Source organism: Phoenix dactylifera, chromosome 7, assembly GCF_009389715.1.
Source record: "Phoenix dactylifera cultivar Barhee BC4 chromosome 7, palm_55x_up_171113_PBpolish2nd_filt_p, whole genome shotgun sequence".
NCBI lineage: Eukaryota > Viridiplantae > Streptophyta > Magnoliopsida > Arecales > Arecaceae > Phoenix > Phoenix dactylifera.
Genome location: NC_052398.1, coordinates 12,214,153 through 12,236,295, shown reverse-complemented (window position 1 = coordinate 12,236,295; position 22,143 = coordinate 12,214,153). Strand labels below are relative to the sequence as shown.

Sequence of the window (22,143 nt, the reverse complement as noted above, 5' to 3'; positions counted from 1 at the left end):
AAAAAAAAAAAAAGAAAAGAAAAAAAAAAGAAGAAGAAAGAAAGAAAAGCGCATTGGATTGTAACTGACAAATCTGATATCACCGAGCACCCTATCATTTGAATATAATGTGATATAATCTGACACAAGAGTTAATACTAATTTCTATATGTGGTTTAGGAATCAATACGGACGACAATTTATGACACGGTCAGTGATTGACCTACTTTAAATCAATTTAGATGTGACATAAATAGGATCATATTAGCCGATCTAAATCTATTTATCCAATATATTGGATTTAGAACTAAACATTTGCCCCATTTTAACCTGCTTAATAATTAAATCGAATTATAACCTCATCTATTTAACTTGTTTAAAATATATTTAATCTATTTAAAACTTACTTAATTTATTTAATTTATTTAAATTTATTTAATTTATTAAAAATTTACCTAATCTATTTAATTTAATTAATTTTAATTGATTTGTTTAATAAAAGAATTATATAGATTGAATTGGATTATCTGTTTAACAGATAGATTATATTTAAATATAAAATTTTGATCTATTTAATAAATAAATTAAATTAAGGTTAATAAATTTTTGATCCTATCAACATCTAAACTTGATTCGCATTTAATTCGATCTGACCGATTGGGTAGACGTCCTTTGCCTATCAATAAATGTTTAATGCAAGTGAAAATAAACAGTTGACAGTCCTAGAATACAGGCATAAACATAAGAAGTAAATGTCTAGTAAATAAAATTCTTTTTTTTGGAAAGAAAGAAGGCTTTGCATATTAAAATTGTAATAAATTAAGATATTTGTGTGTAATGTAGTTTCAAATGAAAATTAATGTTTAGGAGGTTTATTTGCGCTAAAACAAATGCTGAGGACCTTTACGTAATTCTTTAATTTTCTTGTCAATATGCCTTATCTTTGTTTTTTTTTTTTTTTTTTTTGTAAAAACGGCAGTTCATATAACTCTAACTTGAGTACATCCAGCCATATCAAAAGAAAGTAAAGATAACAACGGAGTGGGACTATCAGCTGCTGAAGTCCAAAGAAACTCTCCGGAATGCCTAGCTACGTAAGAGGCGACCCAGTCAGCAGCTCTGTTCACCTCCCGATACACATGTGTAGCATGAAAATCACCCATCTCCGGAATGCCTTATCTTTGTTCACGAAAAATTTATATCAAAGTTTACAGATGCTATCTTTGTTTACGAAAAAATTATATCAAAGTTTACGGATGTTATAAATCTAAATTTATTTCCAATGTCGAATTCATCAGGTGATTTTGAATATAATCCGAAGTTAGATGGGATGGAGACTTCTACAATGAAGTTTGGCAAGAACTGTTTGGTGAGAAGATAGGTACAAGTAGCAATCAAAGAACCATATATGATCCAAGATATTAAGACATGGCAGATTAGGTCGTATAATATTGTAAAATTGTTCGATAAGGACATGTTAATTAGGAAAATGTTTTTAACGTCAGATAGGTAGGTACAAACTCTTAGCTGATATAATTTGTTTTCAACAAATCCGCTCACTTTGAATGACTGTGTAATTTCAATTACGGACTGAACACTTCATTTGTTGAAAATAATGAATCGAGTGCAAAGGCACCCTCCTAATAGCTTACAAGCCTTTGCTAATGAACATCGTTTTCTATGATTTATTTAGTTTTTTCCCCTCTTATTGTCTTTTTTTTTGGCTTAATAACTCTTATTGTCTTTTCTGACAAGTTCTAGGATAATGATGATTTAGAATCCATTTGCCACACAATTAATTCTGATAAACATGGCTCCACATGTCATATATATATATATATATATATATATATATATATATATATATATATATGTATATATATATATATATATATGTATAGATATATATGTATATATATATGTATATATATATATGTATATATATATGTATATATATATATATATATGTATATATATAGATAGATAGATAGATAGATAGATATAGATATAGTTGTAGATCTCAATCCCTCTTGTCCATCTTCTAGCTTGATTTGCAGTTTTTAGCATGTAGCCTTTTGACATAAGGGACTCATTTGGTTTTCGGGAAAAGAGAAGGGGGAAGGAAGGGAGCAGAGTTAATGGAAAAATGAAGAGATGCCTCATATTTTGTTTGAGTTTTCAAAAGAAAGAAATAGGAAAGTAATTTTTCTATGAAAATAAAAATTTTCATATTTCATAAAAAAGAAAAACCCATGTGAGGCATGAAAAAGTTTAATTTTCCCCGGTTGAAAATTAGAATATTCTTTTTTGCTAAAAGTACTCTTAAGTTTTTAGATAGAATGAGATAAGATTTTTCTCTTTATTAAAAGTATAATATGCTCTTCATGCAACTTTTTCAGTAAAGTAGATGCTCAACCAAATATAAGCTACTCTAAAATACGTTATTTTTTTATCGTCGACCAAAAATGCAAAAACCAATTTCTCAGGCATTATATACTCAGACATCAGCTTTTTAGAAAAAAATATTCCAGTGAGGAAGAATTCTTTCTGTGAACCAAACGGGTTCAAAAAGGTTTAAAGCCACTAAACATTTAAAAGGAAATGATGGTCAAAGCTAATATAAATATATCTTTGCTCGGATAGGGATGAATCCACGGTCCAACTTAAATTGAAACAAGGGAGTTCAGCCGACGTACAATGGGATCTAAAGCTAGAAATTAAGTTGGCAATGCAAAGCTGAGGTCAAGTGCGAAGCATTCATAAAACGCATTTGTATATAATTACATGAGACCACAAGCATAGTAGGTGAGATGAAAGCTAGTCAAACCCGAATAGAAAACATAATGGTTGTAGGGTGGGGGAAGCTCAAAGAGATCGACCTGTTCCCCGTCCAACCAAAAGATCACATAAAGAATCATTCACTCCTTTAGGAGCCGTCTTTATTCTCCAACTTCTTGTGTACTTGGGTTCTGTTTAATTTCCACAAGCAAGCACATCCCTCCATATATTTCCATTAACAAATCACTTACAGTCAGTACAAATGTAACTCCAGCTGATGGAGGCAAAAGCAACAATTATTATCAGCCAAAACGAGGAATCCATGCTTGCATGGAGGTGCAGACAAGCCATGATTAATTAATCTGGAGTTCTGGACTTTCCAATGGCAATCAATGTTAGACATGGTCATAGGATCCCAAGCCAGGCAGCATGAGAACGAACTTGGCCCACCTATTTACGTTAGATGCATGTAGCTTCCAAATAATAGAATGGTTGAATATGCACATATTATGATTTTTCTCATTGATATATAACAAACAAGGCATGATGTGGCATTTTGGAAAGCATCACAAAAAAAAAAATCTTAAAAAATGTCATAAATAAATGTTAATAGACATCTACCAACATGTATCATAAATGTCACAAGAAGCAGCATTGTTTTGATCTTGATATTTCTGACAAATGCCGGTGTCGGTCATAAGCTATTGCATATATAGTCCGTCATAAGCTATTGCATGGTCCGCCATAAACTTTGCTATTCAACTGTATTCAACTATAGCTATGAAATGAACCTTTTTAATCTCTAGGTTTAATGATAATTTTAGATGTCACTTTACTATTCTATTACGAAGTTTAACAGCCTCATAGACGTTGCTATAGTTACATTACAATATTTGGGCTATGTTAAAAAACATAACAATAACCTTATAAATAACAAATTTTGTGTTCTTAGATGTTGCTAGAAACCAAGCAATTTACAGGTCTTATGATTGTCATATGCATCAGTTTAGGTGATATTGTAATATTTTTATCATCACTTTAGGGAGTTTTTCTCTCTATTTACCATTTAATCATGTGCATAAATTTGTTTATATAGATGTTAGTATTTCAATATCTACAGGACAAATAGCTATTCCATTACCATTTTCATTCAATACACCAAATCCACATCCAATACAAATTTTACATTTAGCAACCATTCTCACTTTATAATGTATGTGGGTATGTATATGTACGTATTTATGTGTATGTATGTTTATATTTATGTATATGTTTGTATATAATCATCGATCAAAAACTAACCTCAAACATGTCATAGAAATTAAGACACGAGGAAATTTGTTACATGTGTCATGCATGCCAAGTCATAGCCATATTTGGTGAACAACTATTGCAATCAAATAATGTTGCAAATTTTTAGTTATTATTCTTCTTTTATGATATATTATGAGTAACAATAATCATCGTAAAGCAATAATAAAATTATAGAAATTTAATTTTTCAAACATGTTAGCTTATTGATAGTGTGCTATAATTTCGCTGCAAGAAACTTTCTCTAAGGGCTCGTTTGGTTCGCGGGAAGTATTTTTCCTCCTAGGAATATGATTCCTGAGAATCATATTTCCAAAGTACTTTTGGCATGTTTGGTTAACCATGGGAAAGTGACAAATTTCCAAAGTGTTTATGTTTGGTTGACCATCCACTTTCCTAGGAAAGTTATGTATAATTCCTATTATGCCCTTAATAAAAAATAGATTTTTAATGCCTCTTTAATGCTTTTTTAATGCTGAAGGGTCTTTTTGGAAAAAAATAAAAAAAGAGTGATTCCCACCTCATGGGAAAGTAACTTTCCCATGTTTCTCATGGGAAAGACTTTCCCATGAAATGTGGGAATCATATTCCCATGGGAATACAACTTTTCTATCTCTCTCCTTTGAAAACTCCAACCAAACAAGAGGCATTTCATTACTTTCCCGTTGACCACACTTTCCTCCCTCCTTTTTCTGCGAAAGAAACTCTCTCTAACGGCACAAGGGCTCTTTGAGGTCCACATCAGACAAATGGAGCCTTCCAACATTTAATAGGCATTCATGAGATACTCTATTAATCGGACAGGACAGTTAATATTCTAGCGGCCACAACAAAACGCTTAAAACATGAGCAGTGTCGTGGGCAACCAGGCTATCAGTTTTTCTTCTTTGTTTTGTAGCTGGCATTCCATGGGGCAGAATAGATTGATGCAGACTCAGATGTTGCAGTGCACCAACCTCTTCTCCTCGCCACTTATGGCATGCCAACCATGAAGAAAAAGTTTCAGATAATAGGCCGGGACCTCCAGTCATTTCTTTTAACACTAAGGTGAGCAAACAAAAATGATATGGGGCAAGTGTAAGAGAAAAATATATGGAACAGGTTTCTATTTTACTGCGTTTTCTCTAGTAGAAATCTAAAAATTATACTCTTTCTACAAAAGGAGTTGTTAGTCCCGTGATTAAAAAAAAAAACAAGCTAAAAAAAGAAAGAAATGCACACGTAGCAACCTCTTTCTTTCTTGTTTCTAAAATATACTTTTTACTGGTACATACTATTTGACCAAGTAATATACAAAGTAAATTAGTCCCTTAGGAAGCCAATACGCATATCTGGTAAATCGATACACAATATCTAAAATATAATATTCACTAGCATATAGTATACGACTAGGTGTTATACATGTAGCAAATTAGTTATGTAGTAATCTATTATATACCTCCAAGCAAATTGAAACACAGTTTTCAAAATATCATGTTCACCATTACACACTACATGGATGGTGATGCACGCTCGTTGATTTTTTAATATTTACTACAAGCTTATTTGATATATACCCGACAGTAATTCAATACATATATTTAGGTAAATCGATACATAGTTTTCAGAATATGATGTTCATTAGTACTGATACACAGTTTCTAAAATTTTTTAATATAAAAAATTATGTATATAATATTTCTTATATTTTATTAACTCTTAGGTGTATAGATCCTAGAAAAAAGAGAGAGATCTGGAAGGGAAAAAAGGGACTCAGAAGGAGAAGAAAGGCTTCAAGGATGGGATAGATGGCTTGATAAGAAAGAGAATAGATTGAAAGATATGACGTAGCAAAAAAAAGGATGCAGATAGTATCTCTCCGTAGACGATCTCCCTTAGCGCATGCAATTTTTTATTTTTTATTTTTTTTAAGTTAAGGGATTAACGGACTCTATCAGTAGGAGGAGTTATATCCCTATTTGAATTTGGGTTTCTTCTTTAAGATTAGCACTAGAAGAAACATGGCTAAATGGAAATCCCGCCCCATATGATATTTTATAATGCCCACCTATATGATCTTTGTTCATGGTGAGTGGGACTTGTAAGAACAAAAATCATATGGGGCGAGCGCCAAAGAATGAATTATGAGGCATGCTTCCTATTTTGCCATGTTTCTCTAGTGCCCATCTCAAAGTAGAAGCCCAAAAGCCAGAAACTCCTCTTAACAAAGGAGTCAACGATCATGTGATTAAAAAAAAAAAAAATACGTGTGGCATCTTCTTTCTTTCTCATTTTCAAAACATGCTTTCTATCGGTATATACTATATGACCAGATGATACACACCGAGCAAATTAGTCATCTAGCAAGCCACTACATGCCTCTAGGTAAATCGGTATATAGTTTCTAAAATATGGTGTTCACCAATATATAGTACATGGTTATATGATACATAGCTAGCAAATTAATTATCTAACAACCGAATATACATATTTAAGCAAATTGATATACAGTCTCTATAACATCATGTTCACTAGTACACACTACATGGTTAGGTGATATATACTATATGGTAGGAATATACACAACAAGGTCGGGTGATACACACTCGTTGACTTTTTGATATGTATTACAAATTTCTTTGATACACACCCAGCATTGATCCAATATACATCTCCAAATAAATCGATACATAATTTTCAAAACATGTTTTTCACCAGTACACACTACTTGTCCAGGTAATGCACATCGAGCAAATTAAGTCATCTAGTAAGCCAATCTAATACATATCTCTAGATAAATTGATGCATAATTTTTAAAATATAATATTTATCTATGCCAGTACATAGTGAACAATTTCTAACTTTGTCTAGCATAAGAAATTATATACATATTATTCTTTAAATTTTATTAATTCTTAAGTGAAAAGATTTTGGAAAAAAGAAAAGATAATTTGGAGGAGGAGAAAGAGACTTGGTAAGGAGAAAAAAATATCTTACAGATGTGAGAGATGGTTTGATGACAAAAAATATTCGGTAGAGAAATTTGACGAGGAAGAAAAAGAATGAGACGACGAGGAAGAAAAATGGCATCTGCAATCTTTTTTATTTTTTTAATTATGAAGTGACACTCCGTTGATAGCAGAAGACCCGGTCAACCGCCCGCCCCATATGACTTCTTCTCGGATCCAAATCCAAACACCAGATCATTATTCCCCCTCCTCCCACTTAATTAGAAACACCAAGGAGCGACCTGTGATTTGGTGGCATTTAATGTAGACTTAGCCTCATTGTTTTTAAAATTCATATATTTAACCTTTCTCCTATATCCTTAATCATCGGATATTATGACTTTATTAATTACTTTCCACCTTTTCTTTTCCTCGCCACAGTTTCCCTCCAACCTGGTACTCGGCTCCAATTCCGCTGATATAAACATTCCACCGCCTCAGTTTCTAACAAAGACGGGTAGCGATCCAAAGAACCAAATCCACCACTTGGGTAAAAATTCACCATTTCTCTCTTTCTCGACCTCTTCTTCTGTCTTTCTTCTCAAAATCGGTTTTTGCATTGATTTCTGTGGGTTTTCCGGGCTGTTTGGATTCCTTCTGCCGTGCAAGTTTTGCTTCCTTTCTATTAGCATTAACTGTTCTGAGGTTTCTTAATGTTTTTGGGGGGACTTTTCTAGGTTTTTTAATCTTTAAATTGGTGATGTTTTCTTCTTCTTCTTCTATTTTTTTAACCAGATTTTGTTGACCATTTCTCCATTGATCTCAGCCCATGTCTATGTCTTGCACTTTGACGTGGTTTTCCGGTGTAATCTGTATCTGCGGTAAACTCTTATTATTTCTTGCGGATTCTTGTTTCAACCGAGCAGTTCTCTTCTTTAAATTAGTAATAGGATCTTTATTTGATCTGTGAATTATTTGTCTATGGCTGTGTGTATTCTCACATGAGCATGGATTCTTGTGTGGATTGGAGATCAGATGAGGACATCCCCTGCTGCGGCCTGATCGGCGAGAGAAGACGTAGGGGTTGGTAACTTGGAAGCCCGGCACCGGACGGCTGGAACTAAGTGAGTTTCTCGGTTCTGTACTTCTTCTGCCGCCTCTTCTCTGTTTGTGGTTGCCCTGTCGTTCTTTTGCTGTCTATTGTTTCGTTCTTCTTACTGCTCTGCACTGAGATTTAGTTCCATCCGTTTTCTTTTCCTTTTTCTCAATTGTTTCCGATATTTCTGCTATATCTGGTATTGTTCAGCATAATTCTTCTGAATCTTTGGGAAAGGGAGAACCTTTTTACGGATTTATGTGAAGGACAGGTTAAAATTCTTCTTCTAGCTCATATTTAGATGCTAGGTCAGTTGCTGCCGCAGAAATAATGATACTCTGATTATTTTTTTTTTGGAATAGCCAACTTGGTGTTTGGTTGCAAGATGAAATTTCACCAACTTCCGTTGCAAATTTCTACTTTGAGGAGGAATTGCTAGTTCTTGATGTTGCCAAAGGCCCATTAAAAATCACCAATTTTCAACTTTTGGGATAAGAAAATGGATTACATCATCATTTTGAGATTTAACACATCCAAGCAGAGCCTAATACTTTTTTTTTTAATATATTATGCGTAAGTTGAGCTCAATTACACCTTGCTGCTTAGTTTGTGATTATATTGCTTTTGATGCTTTATTAGTTCAGAGTTCAGACAATTGAATTTGGTGCATTTGTTGTTCAAATTACGCCTCTTGTTTCTCTTGAGAAACCCAATACCAATGGAGCAAAAATCTCAAACATGTTGGCAGTGAGGTTCTCTGATATTTTTTTTTTTTGGTCTAAATAGCTTTTCATTCATATAGCTCGAGCGTGAGTACAATCTGCCAAATCAGGTGAAAGTAAACAGTACAGAGGGTGTGGAATATTAGCTTAGCTTGTCCAAATGACCTCCTCGGAGTGTCAGACGGCATAAGAGGCGACCCAGTCTGCTGCACTATTCGCCTCTCGATACACATGAGCTATCCGGAGGGAGGTCAACTCCCTTAGCAATGTGCGGGTATCTCGTATCAATGGATGGACATCCTCGTACCTATCCGCTCCCCTAATCTAGTCAATCACCGTGGAGGAATCGCCCTCAAAAAATAAGCTATTAACCCCCAATACCCGTCTCCCATGCTGCCCGGAGTTCCACTCCCACTGTGGTCAGACTAGGTGTGCTCCGCCTTCCAGCTGCTATGAATCTGCCCCTATGGTCCCTGATCACAAAACCCACTCCCCCAGAGGCGCCATCCCCCGCCATGCCTCCATCGAAATTCACCTTAAGATAACCAGGGGGTGAGGGTACTCAAGAGAAGTAGATAAACTTGGACGCTGAGACAACGGAGCAGGTGCCCCAAACTAGTAACCTCCGCTGCACGCCGCATGGCTTTGTCCATTACAACCCGTGGGGACGATCTCCTGCCCTCAAACAGACGGTTGTTCCTGTCCAACCAGATATGATAGGCCAAGTAAGCAGCCACGGTCCCCATCTCTGCAGTACTCGGTCTCCAGAGGGATTCTCTCAGATACCGAAGCATATCCTCCACCGACTCTCACATCGAATGGACTGGCACAGGTGAACATCTCCATATCTGCACGACTGTAGAGCACCGAAGAAGTACGTGACTGATGATCTTCTCAACCTCCAGATATATCTCACACAACGAGCTCATCCGCATCTCCCATCAAGCAAGCATATTTCTGGTAGGTAGGCAGCCCCAAGCCACCTTCTAAAAAAAGAGCGTCACCCGGGGATGCACCCTCATCCTCCAGATCCATCCTCTGTCAATCTGCCTTTCTGGCTCCCTACTAGTCCATGTAAGAAGATCACTGATGCGCACCCTCGTTTGGACCTCCGATATTTTCTGATGTTGTCTAATAGTCCCTAATATGGTATATCGGCCGAAAATCTCTCCGATAAAATCTTCTCTGATATTCTTTAATAATTTCTTGCCCCATTCCTCCAAGGGGCATTGGCCCATTCCTACCCAAAGCGGGAAACGGGGGCGCCTGCGCTTGTTTCTCTCTATCGCGCAACTTGTGGATTAGAACGAAGGGGAGGGGGCGTGCGCTATTAAAAAAAGAAGACCAGTGCTTACCTCGTTTCCTCCTCACGTATGCACCATGCCTCTCTCGCCCGTCTCCTGCACTGCTTTCTGTGCGACGCTCGTTCTCGCCAGTGCCTTCCTCAAGCACACGTCAGTGCTCCTCCTTACTCTACAGTCCTTTCCTCCACCACTAGCATGCTCTTTATCACCTCCCGTTCTCCTCCTTCTCCTCCATCGTCTTTTCCTTCCTCCTCTTAATCTCTCTCTCTCGCTTCTAGTCTCCCTTCCCCTCCCTGTGTGTGTGGGGGGAATCGGTGAGAGGGCACTGTGCCCTCTTCCACCATCTCTCATCTCTCTTCTTCCTATTTCTCTTCCAGCCACCTATGCGTGTGTGCGCGTTAGCAGGCGAAAGGCAGCTGTCCTCTCTTGTCCACGCCTCACTCTCTCTCCGTCTTTCAGTTCTCTCCTATCTCTGAGCTAAGCCGTAGAAGGGTTTCACTGTGTCGCCTCCTCTCTTCCGTCCTATGACAAGAAATAGAGCAAGGTAGGTTAGTGGCCGTCTCCTCTATTACAATGATAGGTTTAAAAATCAGGATTTTGAAATTTTTCAAGAATTTTTAGAAATTATGTTAAAGCATTTGCGTACCACCGATTCAATACATGTATGTGATTTAGATTATTAGGTCCCAAGGAGCTTCAGTCAGATTATTTGGATTTTGATATCTGTGTTTTCTAAGAGTTTTTGAAAAATTATAGTTTATATCATTTGATAAAAGAGTTTTTTATAATTTCTGCTTCTATTTGATTAAATCGTTAAGCATATTATGTTCAATCTTGGAAAACAATATAAGAATAAAATATATATTTTGATATTCTCATAATAAGTTATTTTGGACATGACGGATTTAGAAAATTTGGCTGAATATTTGTGAAAATAATTTTATATTTATATATTCAGTATCGCTATGATCTGATCTAGCCCCATCAATGGAGGTTATTATAGATTTAGTTTTCTCAGGGCTTAAGTTTAGTCAAGACTATGTTTTGACTAAGGATCGTCAAGGATTCAACGCAAAGGTTGAGAGTTGGTTAGAAATTGGGCCATGAAATATCTTTGTTGGCTATATCTTATTGATAACTTTATGTTATTTTGTCTGAATATTTATTGTGATATTTGTTTTATGTTCAACGAAATCAGAGTTCCACAGCAAAAGCACAGTGAGTTAAAGAATGGTAAGGTTTAGAACCTGATTTACAAAATAAACGCTCCGAGAGATAAACTATCTGAGAGCTCCATGATGAGACGACCATAATAAGTGTCCTCGAAGTTCCGTAAGTTTAGATTCGTAAATTTTGGAGGATGAAATTTTTAAGGGAGCTAGGATGGCCCCCTCTACAGCGGGTGGTACCTTGGTCCTTTCCAAATCGGGAAGCAGGAGAGACATGCCCCTGTTTCTCTCTGCGCATGCTTGCGAATTAGAACGAAGGGGAGCGAGCGTTTGCTCCGTTAAAAAGGGAGCAGCCCCTACCCCATTTCCTTCTCGCTTAACGCACCACGCCTCTCTCGCCTGTCTCCTCCACCGCTTCCCGTGCCATGCTCTCTCTCCCCTGTTCCTTGCTGAAGCACGCGAACGAGATTCTCCCCGCCCTACAGTCATGTCCTCTGCCCCTAGCATGCTCTTTTCCTCCACCTCATGTTCTCTTCCTTCTTCTCCACCATCTCTTCCTTCCTTCTCTTCATCTCTCTCTCTCTCTCTCTCTCGCCTCTAGCCTCCCTTCTCCTCCGTGTTTGTGTATAACAGTGAGAGGGTACCGTTCCCTCTTCCACCGTCTCTCATCTTTTTTAATTCTTCCTATTTCTCTCCCACCACTCTCTGTGTGTGCGTGTGTTAGTAGGCGAAGGGAAGCTATGCCTTCCATTTTTCATGCCTCACTCTCTCTCCTATCTCTAAGCTAAGTCCCAGGAGGGTTTCACCATGTCGCCTCCTCTCTTCTATCCTATGACAGGGAAAGGAGCAAGGTTAGCGGCCGGTTCCTCTGTTATAATGGTAGCTGGTTTGGAAATCAGGATTTTAGATATTAATGTGCCGCTGATTCAATATGTGTGCGATTTTGGATTATTAAGTCTTGAAAAGCTCCAGTGAGATGATTAGATTATCTAGATTTTTTCTGAGAGGTGTGTTTTCTAAGAGATCGTGGAAAATTATAGTTTATATCATTTGATAAAATAGTTTTTATGATTTTTGCTTCTGTTTGATTAAATAGTTAAGCATGTTATGTTTTATCTTTAAAAATAATATAAGAATAAAATATATATTTTGATATTTTCGTAAATAAAATATTTTGAACATAAGATCAATTTTGAGTAATGGTTTGGAAAATTTGGCTGGATAACTTGTGAAAATATTTTTATTCCTATATATTTAGTATGACTATGATCTGATCTAGTTCGGCCATTGAGAATTGTATGTTGGCATTATCGACTTGTAATATGAAAAACTAGTTTCGACACTGCACCACTGGTGATTAGAATAATAGTATTTGGGCACCATTATTTGTTCTTTAATATTTGTTATCTGGAGAAAAGTAAACTTCTGGTTTAAGAAAGGCTTGCACACATTTTTATTGATATACGTGATGTATATATACAGAGAATACAGGTTGGTGCATCCTAAAATTAAGCTAAGCTATAACAGCAAATCTTCTATGCAAGGAATATAACTCCTAGCATAACCCACTTTGAGGGATTATGTTGTTTACTGAGCTACTGTAGCTTATTCTTCTTCTTTTTCTCTATTTTCAAATTCTAATCTATGATTGGTTGCGGAACTTAGGGAGAGTGCACTAGATGGTTTGGAGCATCTAGTAGATCTAAATTCTCAAGGATCAAGGTTATCCTGTTATTGGTTTAAAATTATTATGCAATGATTAGATTTATTGTTCAGATAGCCTTGCATGTTTGTGTGGTTCGCCTTGCAGGCATGCGACATCTGTTACGTGCTCGATTTAGAGCGTGACAGTGATCGTTGTAGGCATCAGTCTGGGTATATGGAATCTTTGTTTGATCTGCGAATTATTTATCTGTGGCTGTGTACATTCTCACATGAGGATGGATTTTTGTGTGGATCAGTGATCTTATGAGGACTTTCCCTGCTGTGGCCTGATCAGTAAGAGAAGGTTTATGGATGCGTCACCTGGAAACTTGGTAGCCCTGCACATGTCGGTTGAAACTAAGTGAGTTTCTTGGTTCACTACTTATTTTGCTGCCTCTTACTCGGTTTGTAGCTGCCCTGTCATTCTTCTGGCGTTGAAGCCATTACATTTAGTTATTGTTTCTTTCTTCTTACTGGTCTGCACTGACATTTAGTTCCATCTTTTTTTTTTCCCTTTTGCTCAAGTATTTCATTATATCTGGTATTATTCAACGTAACCCTTCTGAATCTCAGGAAAGGAAGAACCTTTTTATGGATTGATGTAAAGTCCATGTTAAAATTCTTTTTCTAGGCATGGAATTGCTATCATTTTTAGATGCCATGACAGTTGCTAGCACAAAAACCATGATACCCTGGTATTTTTTTGGAAATTAAAAAGATGATTTTAACCAACTTGGTGTTTGGTTGCACAATGAAATTTCACCAAATTCCTTTGTAAATTTCTACTGGGAGTATGAATTCCTCATTCTTGATATTTCCCTATCATCCTGTAACTTTGAAGCTCCTCTTTTGAACAACCAAAGGCCCACTAAAAATCACAAATTTTAACTTTTGGAATCAGAAAATGGATAAGATCATCATTTTGAGATTAACACATCCAAGCAGAGCCTAATACTTTTTTTGTTAATAATTTGTATGTTGAGCTCAAGTATACCTTGCTGCTTGGTTTTTTATTATATTGCTTTTGATGCTTTATTAGTCAGAGTTCAGACAATTGAATTTGGTGCATTTGTTGTTCAAATTACCCCTCTCGTTGCTCTTGAGAAAGCCACCTTGAGTACGGTGACTTAAGGTGTCATACAATGTTACTAGATCATACACTGTGATCCTCTGAACCAGAAAACAATATAACCAAATTCTTTCTGCCTGAGGAGATAAGTTCATCAAAGGCTCTTTCAAAAGATACAGAAAAAATTAAAGAGTACTAGGATGGAAGAATATTCAGAAGAATGTATAAAAAGCACTGTTACAAAAGAGAAAGAAGACAGAAGAGAAGGTTGGCACAATTGATCATCTCTATAAGGCTATGTGCTCATCTGCAGGGTTTCACTTCCTGGAATCTCATGTATAAGGCACAATTGGCCGAATCACACATTCCACCCTCCCAACCCCTCCTCTACAACCACCTGCTCCTCTTCTAGTTTTATATGTGCCTAGTCACCTAGCATGCTGATTATAATTTTTATGGGCTCAATTTTTGAACCCAAACCTAAAGAAAACTAGAAATAACCCCATAAGTTACTTATGCACAGAAAATGGCTAAGAGATTGGACTTGCAATCTCATCACTCTCCTCGTGGTGCTTGTGATTAGATTTGAATGAATTTGAACTCTTAGTCCGAGGACGTCAGGACTTAAACGGGGGGAGTATGCGAGGACCTGTGCGGACGTGTGTTTAGTTCTGCATCTGTTATTCGCTGGGTAGATCTTGAATACTTATATAGGATCAAGTAATCAAAATAATACTTTCCGATTAGCCTTTTTAGGTGAGCTTTTGGGTTGTTACACCTTTTCCTTCCTCTGTAATCTTTACAATAAGATCAGTTTATATTACAAGAAAAAAAAAACCTAATATAAACTTGTCCTATAGGCACCCAAATCCTAGCAAGTAGTTCATGATGCTTGAAATTACTCTGTTCTAAATTCTAAGTTCTGCTTATATTGTACAGTTTCTTGTATTGTTTTTCACGATCAATAAACAGTAAAAAAATAGAAATTTTTGGTCTGGAGCTAATTGGCCTCTAGACGAAGATGCCATGCGGTGATCTACCTTTGTTACCTTCGAAATTTTAGGTAGTTTTCTTGAATGAAGAATAGATTTTGTGTTTTAAGGTGCAGATTCTCTCTTGCTGGAAGCCGTCTTTATCCTAAAGTAATTCCTCCAACTGCTCTAGAATGTGATCAATAAGGTTGTTTTGTTAGAGTCTCACATTTCATTAAATTAAAACAAAGTTATGTAGGAGGGTGCTATGATTCCAAACATATTTTTTTGTGAAGTGCAAAAAGAAATTTAGAGTCTTATCTACTTTTTCTTCCTCTAGTTTTTCTCTTTGTTTTTCTTTTAGAAAGAAAAGGCCCAGTTAACCACATGAAGGCAATGGGCAGCCCCCGCAAATCAGCCTTCACTTCACTGAGTTTACTCTCTAGCAGTGGAACTAGTTCACAATTAGGTCTTTCTTCCACGCTTTGTTCATAGGCACTCCAGTCAGCAAATTGACTGGTCTCCTTGTAACTATGATCAAATCAAAGAGTTAAGGTCAAATGTGAGACAATTGTGAGGCAGAAGGTTATAGGAAGGTGCATATCATGTATGCTTGCTTGCATGCACATGCATGTATGTACACACACACACAGAGACACACACACACACACACACAGAGAGAGAGAGAGAGAGAGAGAGAGAGCATTGACAAGTCTGGAGCGCTTGTTTCAGCTAGAAAACAAGAGCATTTAGTTGATCCAAATTACAGTTTGGACTAAGATGGCTTTCTATAGTCTATACATGAGCTGGATGCTTGTCAGATCATATTCAAGACATGTTTGTGGACCTATGAATGAACTCCAACTGAAAGTGGACATATAAACTATAAAAGGTTGCAAAAATTGAATCAGGCACTCTGCAAGATTGCACCGGTCCCTTCATCTCAACCTATGTAGCGGACCTTTTAGTTAAACTAGGACTGAAAAAGTGATGTATGCATATCCAAGTAGTGCAGTATAGTTGCATGGATATCCTTATGGCAGTTTTTGTGTCTTGACTTTGTGAAACTTTTGATATGGTGAATCAGAAAAGATATTCGAGGAACCAGTGTCATCATTCTGAACTCATGTTTTTCTGAAAAAAATCCCAAACCTGTAAATAAGCTACACTTTTTCCTCTAAGTACTCAGATGCCACTAATTAAACAGGTCCTACAGGAAAACTGTGCTGTTATGGCAAGCTAGTAACAATATCTGCAATGTACTATGGTCAGCATTTGAATGTAAAACATCACATTGTGTGTAAGTAGTAATGTCGATGTGGATGAATAGCACAGCGAACAATCTCAAGGTTCAAAGATGAATGCTTCGACCAGTATTAGCAGTGGATAAAATCAAGGAATGTGGAACCGTCCCGAACCGCCTGGTTCGAGGCATACCTAGCCATGTCGACGGCGAACCAAGACGGTTCCGGCACTCAAAACAAGAAATCAGTAGAACAGAGAGAGGGAGGAGGAAAGAGAGAGAGGGGGAGAAAGAGAGAGAGAGGGAGTGAGGGCCACTGGAGGGATGTAAAGGGTCGAAGTTTCAAAATAGGGTCTGTCGGGGCCCTTTTTTTATTTTAAAAATTTTGTCTACTTCACTTAAAATTTTTAAAATAAAAAAAGGAGACCTGACGGACCTCTTTTCAAACAAAATAGGGGTCTGGAGGGCGGGCCCTTCCTCCGGCCCTCTAGGTCCCTTTAGTGGCCTCTGGGGCCCTTCTTCCCTCTCCCTCCCCCCCTCCTCTCTCTCTCTTTTTCTTTCTCCTGTTCTCCCTCTCCCTCGCCCTCTCTATTGTGTTGTTACAGACCCGGCATGGAACAACACAGGGGCGTATCGAACTGTGCCCCGGTCGACCAGCACGGGCTTTGATACCGACATGGCGAATCTTGGATAAAACCATTTGGGAAGGGAATGAGATGCTCAAGTGATTTGCAACAAAAGCCAAAGATGACTCCTAAAAGGAGATGTATTTGAATTCAGATAGGGGGATAGAGGGGTAATTAACTTGTGCTGCCCAAGGATATGGCCTTTCATGTGTGGTAGCGGAGGTAAGGGAAGAGACTCTCATGAAGAAAATTTAATAAGAAATGCTTAGAAAGTGGGTGCAGGAATGAGTTTTCAAGAAGATTCTGAAGCAAATTTTGCACCCTTCATGGAAGATTCTTGTTGCGAAGGGCGGATCCCGAAAGTCCAAGTATCCCCTTCTGAAGTAGTGGTACACAAGGTCAACGTAGAAGAGGAACAATCAAACACTTTAGGCAAAGTGGATAGCTTCATTATTTCATTAAAGAATTCTCTGACATATAAGATTTAGAGACATGCTTAACAAGTACAGCTTCACAAGACAAGTTTCATACAGAAAAGGGGCTTCTTTCAATTTGACATACTAATGCTGGTTCATACACATGGAGCTTCAGTGGTTCTTAATGGACAAGCTGTGGAGATATCATGAAGTGCCTAGGAGCAATGGACCTAGAATACTGGATAAGCTGTTGACTTAGTTATGCAAGGTGGTGTGGAAATCTCATGCAAGGTGCAGTCATTTATGAGGTAGATAGGTAATGGAGAATGATGGCCTACAAAAGAGTTGGATGGTTGTAGTGATATCTAATGAAAAGGTTCAAGATTCAAATTTGGTCTCATAGGTGATGGAGAATGGAGGGAAGTGGACTTATATAGACATATGTGAGCCAAAAATGTCTCTAAGGAAATTAACCCTATTACATAGTATATGAAAATTTAAAGAAAAATAAACTAATTACCAACATGAGTTGGCCCAAAAATACAATTTACAAAAAATTAGCACAAAGCTGACATCCTAAAAAGAAGTCCACAAGAGTGTATAAAACTCGTGTTATGTAGTAATCAAACATTTGCTTGAGTATTGCTTAAGAATTCTATATTGCACAGTCCAGTATTCTGCCATTTGCTAATTCTGCATGCATGATTATAAATCTGGTTTCTGACCAGTTTGGCCTGATGTGGAAGATAGTTCTAAGATTTATCCTATCCATGGTAATGCTATATTTGCATGTTCTGCAGTTTTACTGCTTCTCAGTTTTCACCTGCCTTCACTTCCCTTAGTACATCTGATTCTTTGTAGATGCATGTTGGAATGACTAAATTGATTTACGGATGCCTTCTTGAGCCAGTGATAATGCAAGCAAAAGAGCCCGACGAAGCAGAGCTTTTAAAGTAGTAGATAAGTTCAACTTCCTTATTCCAGAAAGGAGTTCAAGCTGCAAGTTTCATTCTTTGAAACTTATGTTGGTTATGATTATTTGTGGCACAATTTTAACACTTCTGCACTCTTCAGCAGTGCATAATGAGCGTCTCCTGCAGTCTATTTCTCGGTATGTCTTCTTTTGCTCGAATAGACTGTACATGGTTTAGATATGTTTAGGAGATGACAAAACCGGTACTGGAGAGTGTATCAGTTTTTCCAAAAAACTGTTATGGTACCGAGTAATGGCACCATGGTACGGGAGCGCATCCCATCCCCACACACTGTGTACAGGTGCCAGTTTTGGCTGTTTTTGAAACCTGGACAGGAATTGTTCATATGGTAACAAAATTTTTGAGAAAACACATCATAAACAAACTTTAATCAATTTTGGAAGTATATACTGTCATACTATCAGGAGGGTAAAAAACCTATGCTTATGTGCTGAAATCAACTGTAAAATGCTAATTTTGTTTTAATAATACATTCATGTGGAACTTGCGAAGAAGCATCTCATTCCTAAGTGATGTATGATGGGAACGCAGGCCTGGACTTCTAGATCTTGGGTGGATATGGGACAGAGTGACTTTGGATTCCAGATACATATCACATTTGGATGTCAACTGGTCACAAATATCAAAAATTATAGAACAAGTGGCTGGCATGAGAGGAAATCTCAAAGTCGGCTTACTGAATTTCAACACTACTGAGGTCAGCTACTGGCAGCATATTTTACCATGGGAAAACACTTCTGTTGTACATCTAGATTATGCCAACAGCAATCTTACTTGGGAGGTTCTTTACCCTGAATGGATTGATGAGGAAGAAGAATTTGAAGTGCCTGTTTGTCCATCTCTTCCTGCACCGGAAGTTCCTCAAGGGTCACAGTTTGACCTTGTTGCAGTCAAGCTTCCTTGTAACAAGTCAGGGAGCTGGTCAAGAGACGTTGCAAGGTTGCATTTGCAGCTCGCTGCAGCGAAACTTGCTTCGGCTTCTGTGGAAAGCCAGGATCGGGTTCATGTTCTTTTGGTAACTGATTGCTTCCCAATTCCAAATCTCTTCACTTGCAAAGACCTTGTCAAACGGGAAGAAAATGTTTGGCTGTATAGGCCTAACTTAAAAACACTGAAGGAAAAGCTTCGGCTTCCGGTTGGATCATGTGAACTTGCTGTGCCGCTCAAAGCAAAAGGTCAGTTGGATTATCTTCTTTTGCCTTCCTGCTCTGCAGATTCTGTGTGAAAATGGAAACGAACCGTTGGTTTTCCATCTTGAAAGATGAGACCTGGATTTTGATCCCTTTATATATGTATATATATGTCAAATTCTTGAATTGTCTCATTTCATTGATCTTTGGAAGTTATTAGGACTCGATCATTATATGTCTTTCCCTTCCTAGTCAGGATGCAAGTTATATATATGCGTTGATCTTTTTTTTTTTTCTTCTGATATCTTTTAACTATTGCACCGGACAAGGATTTCAGCGATCAAATTTAAAATTTTCTGAATATATGAAAATGACTTCCCATGTAATGTTCATTTGCGCATGCTTCTTTTTTTTTATAATTTTTATCCTTCTAGATTTGTATATTTTGCTTTCATGCTGAATTTACAGTATGATTCACTAGCTGCTTGTTGTGCCCACAGAACAGCCATACTCGAAGACCGGACTCCGAGAAGCCTATGCCACAGTACTTCACTCTGCAGATGTATATGTATGTGGTGCAATAACTGCAGCTCAAAGCATACGTCTAACAGGATCCACAAGGGACCTTGTAATACTAGTTGATGAAACAATAAGCAACCATCACCGAAGTGGCCTTGAAGCTGCAGGGTGGAAGGTCAGAACGATCCAAAGGATCCGCAACCCAAAGGCCCAGCGTGATGCCTACAATGAATGGAACTACAGCAAGTTCCGGCTCTGGCAGCTTACAGACTACGACAAGATTATATTCATTGATGCTGACATGATCATCCTAAGAAACATTGATTTCCTATTCACGATGCCAGAAATAACTGCCACTGAAAACAATGCAACTCTCTTCAACTCTGGCGTGATGGTCATCGAGCCTTCAAATTGCACGTTCCAGTTGTTAATGGAACACATCAATGAGATAGAATCCTATAATGGTGGAGACCAGGGTTACTTGAATGAGATCTTTACATGGTGGCACCGTATGCCGAAGCACCTGAACTTCTTGAAGTACTTTTGGGGGGATAAGAGCATGAGAGTTAAAAAGACTCAGTTGATTGGGGCCGACCCACCGGTTATCTATGTTCTTCACTACTTGGGGCTGAAACCATGGCTATGCTTCCGTGACTATGATTGCAACTGGAATTATGTCGGACTTCCGATGTTTGCAAGTGATGTAGCGCATGCAAGGTGGTGGAAAGTGCATGACATGATGCCAGAGAACCTGCAATCCTTCTGTCTTCTTAACTCTATGCGGAAAGCAGTCTTGGAACAGGATCGGAGGCAGGCTGAGAAGGCAAGCAATCCTGATGGACACTGGAAGCGGAATATAAGTGATCCAAGACTAAAAATCTGCTTTGAGGAGTTCTGCTCTTGGGAGAGCATTCTATCTAGTTTATAATCTCTACCCTCTCTTCGCTCATGCTTTCTGTTTTCTTTCTCGCTTTTCACATTCTTTAGTTTTGTAGAAAAAATGGTATTCATCTGATCCTTAGAGCTTCACCTAACGACGCCCTTCATACATATCTTTCCCCTTGCTAAGTGTAAAGGTGGCAATGTTTGGTCTTATGCGCATGCCTTGTTTCTGGAGTCATAGGTTTCATATTGTTCCATTGTTATCAATGGCTTGATTTTTTCCACTTGATAATACATATGCTTTACTGATTCTTTCAGCAATCTTTCTCCATTGTTTGCAAGTTGTCGTGGCAAGATTGATTGTTCATTGGCTATAATCATAATTCTGCTGGAGCAAATAATTCTATCTCTAGAGATGTTAAGTTCTCACAGAATATGGGTCAGATATTATCCAAATGTGACACCGCTTTTGCATCCGATTCGGATTAGATCAGGATGGAAATGTTGATATCTGATTGAACATGCGTAACAACCCTTATCTTCGGGATTGAACCAGGGATTTTCTACTTGAGTGACAAAGTATTTAACCAAGTAGTCACTTCTAATCTTAAATGGTGGTTTATTATTTTCATTGAAACCTTATTCATATCATTAAGTATTTTCATTTGATGTATGTTGCGATATTTCATATTCTAATAATTAGTTCTTTTTTAAAAAAATTGATCCTTTTCCTTTCATCAAAAATGAAAAATAGATATACTTCATTTCATAGTTTTGTTAGTAGAAACATTTAAAATATCAATAACCTACGTATTTATGTATAATTATTCTAATAAACTCTCTTTAAAATAGATAATTCACTAGCATATAACCTGTGCAGATATGTGGGTACAATTTGTTTATATTTTTTTGAATTGTTCTCAAAATCTGATAGAGCAGTGTGGTAACTTATATTTAAACCATTATGTAGATTTATCAAAAACGTCATGGTGCCTTTATGTGATTGCAATAACTGTTACTTGAAGTCATGCAATAAAATTCATATGTGCAGGCTAGAGTACAACTTAAACTAAATTTCAAGATCAAAGATGTTTCAACTGGTGTGAGTTTGAGATAAAATTAAATTATAAATATATAATTATTATATATAATAATAAATATATTTTTGTAAAATATTCAATATATATTTATTTTATTATTTTCTTTTATTTTCTATATTTATTAAATAAATTATTAGTGCTGGATAAATTTATTTCAACTGTTATATAAATTCCATTGTAACTGTTATAATAGTTATATAAC

The 22,143-nt window shown here is 37.1% G+C and overlaps 1 protein-coding gene across 4 annotated transcripts; it reads left to right on the top strand.

Moving 5' to 3' along the window:
• The first annotated feature begins 7,411 nt into the window (after positions 1 to 7,411).
• Positions 7,412 to 21,162, top strand: LOC103717181 (UDP-glucuronate:xylan alpha-glucuronosyltransferase 1-like). 4 transcript variants are annotated; one of them, XM_017845204.3, is made up of 6 exons: positions 7,412 to 7,545; positions 8,031 to 8,119; positions 13,248 to 13,351; positions 18,226 to 18,426; positions 18,842 to 19,485; positions 19,941 to 21,162. In XM_017845204.3, the coding sequence occupies exons 3-6, from the start codon at positions 13,299 to 13,301 to the stop codon at positions 20,885 to 20,887; spliced, it is 1,845 nt and encodes a 614-aa protein (XP_017700693.2). In that variant the 5' UTR covers positions 7,412 to 7,545; positions 8,031 to 8,119; positions 13,248 to 13,298; the 3' UTR covers positions 20,888 to 21,162. The 4 variants fall into 4 exon arrangements, with proteins under 4 accessions (XP_017700693.2, XP_026664275.2, XP_026664278.2 ...); XM_026808474.2 differs by having other exon boundaries at positions 8,031 to 12,137; XM_026808477.2 differs by having other exon boundaries at positions 7,416 to 7,545; positions 18,177 to 18,426.
• Positions 21,163 to 22,143: the final 981 nt, after the last annotated feature.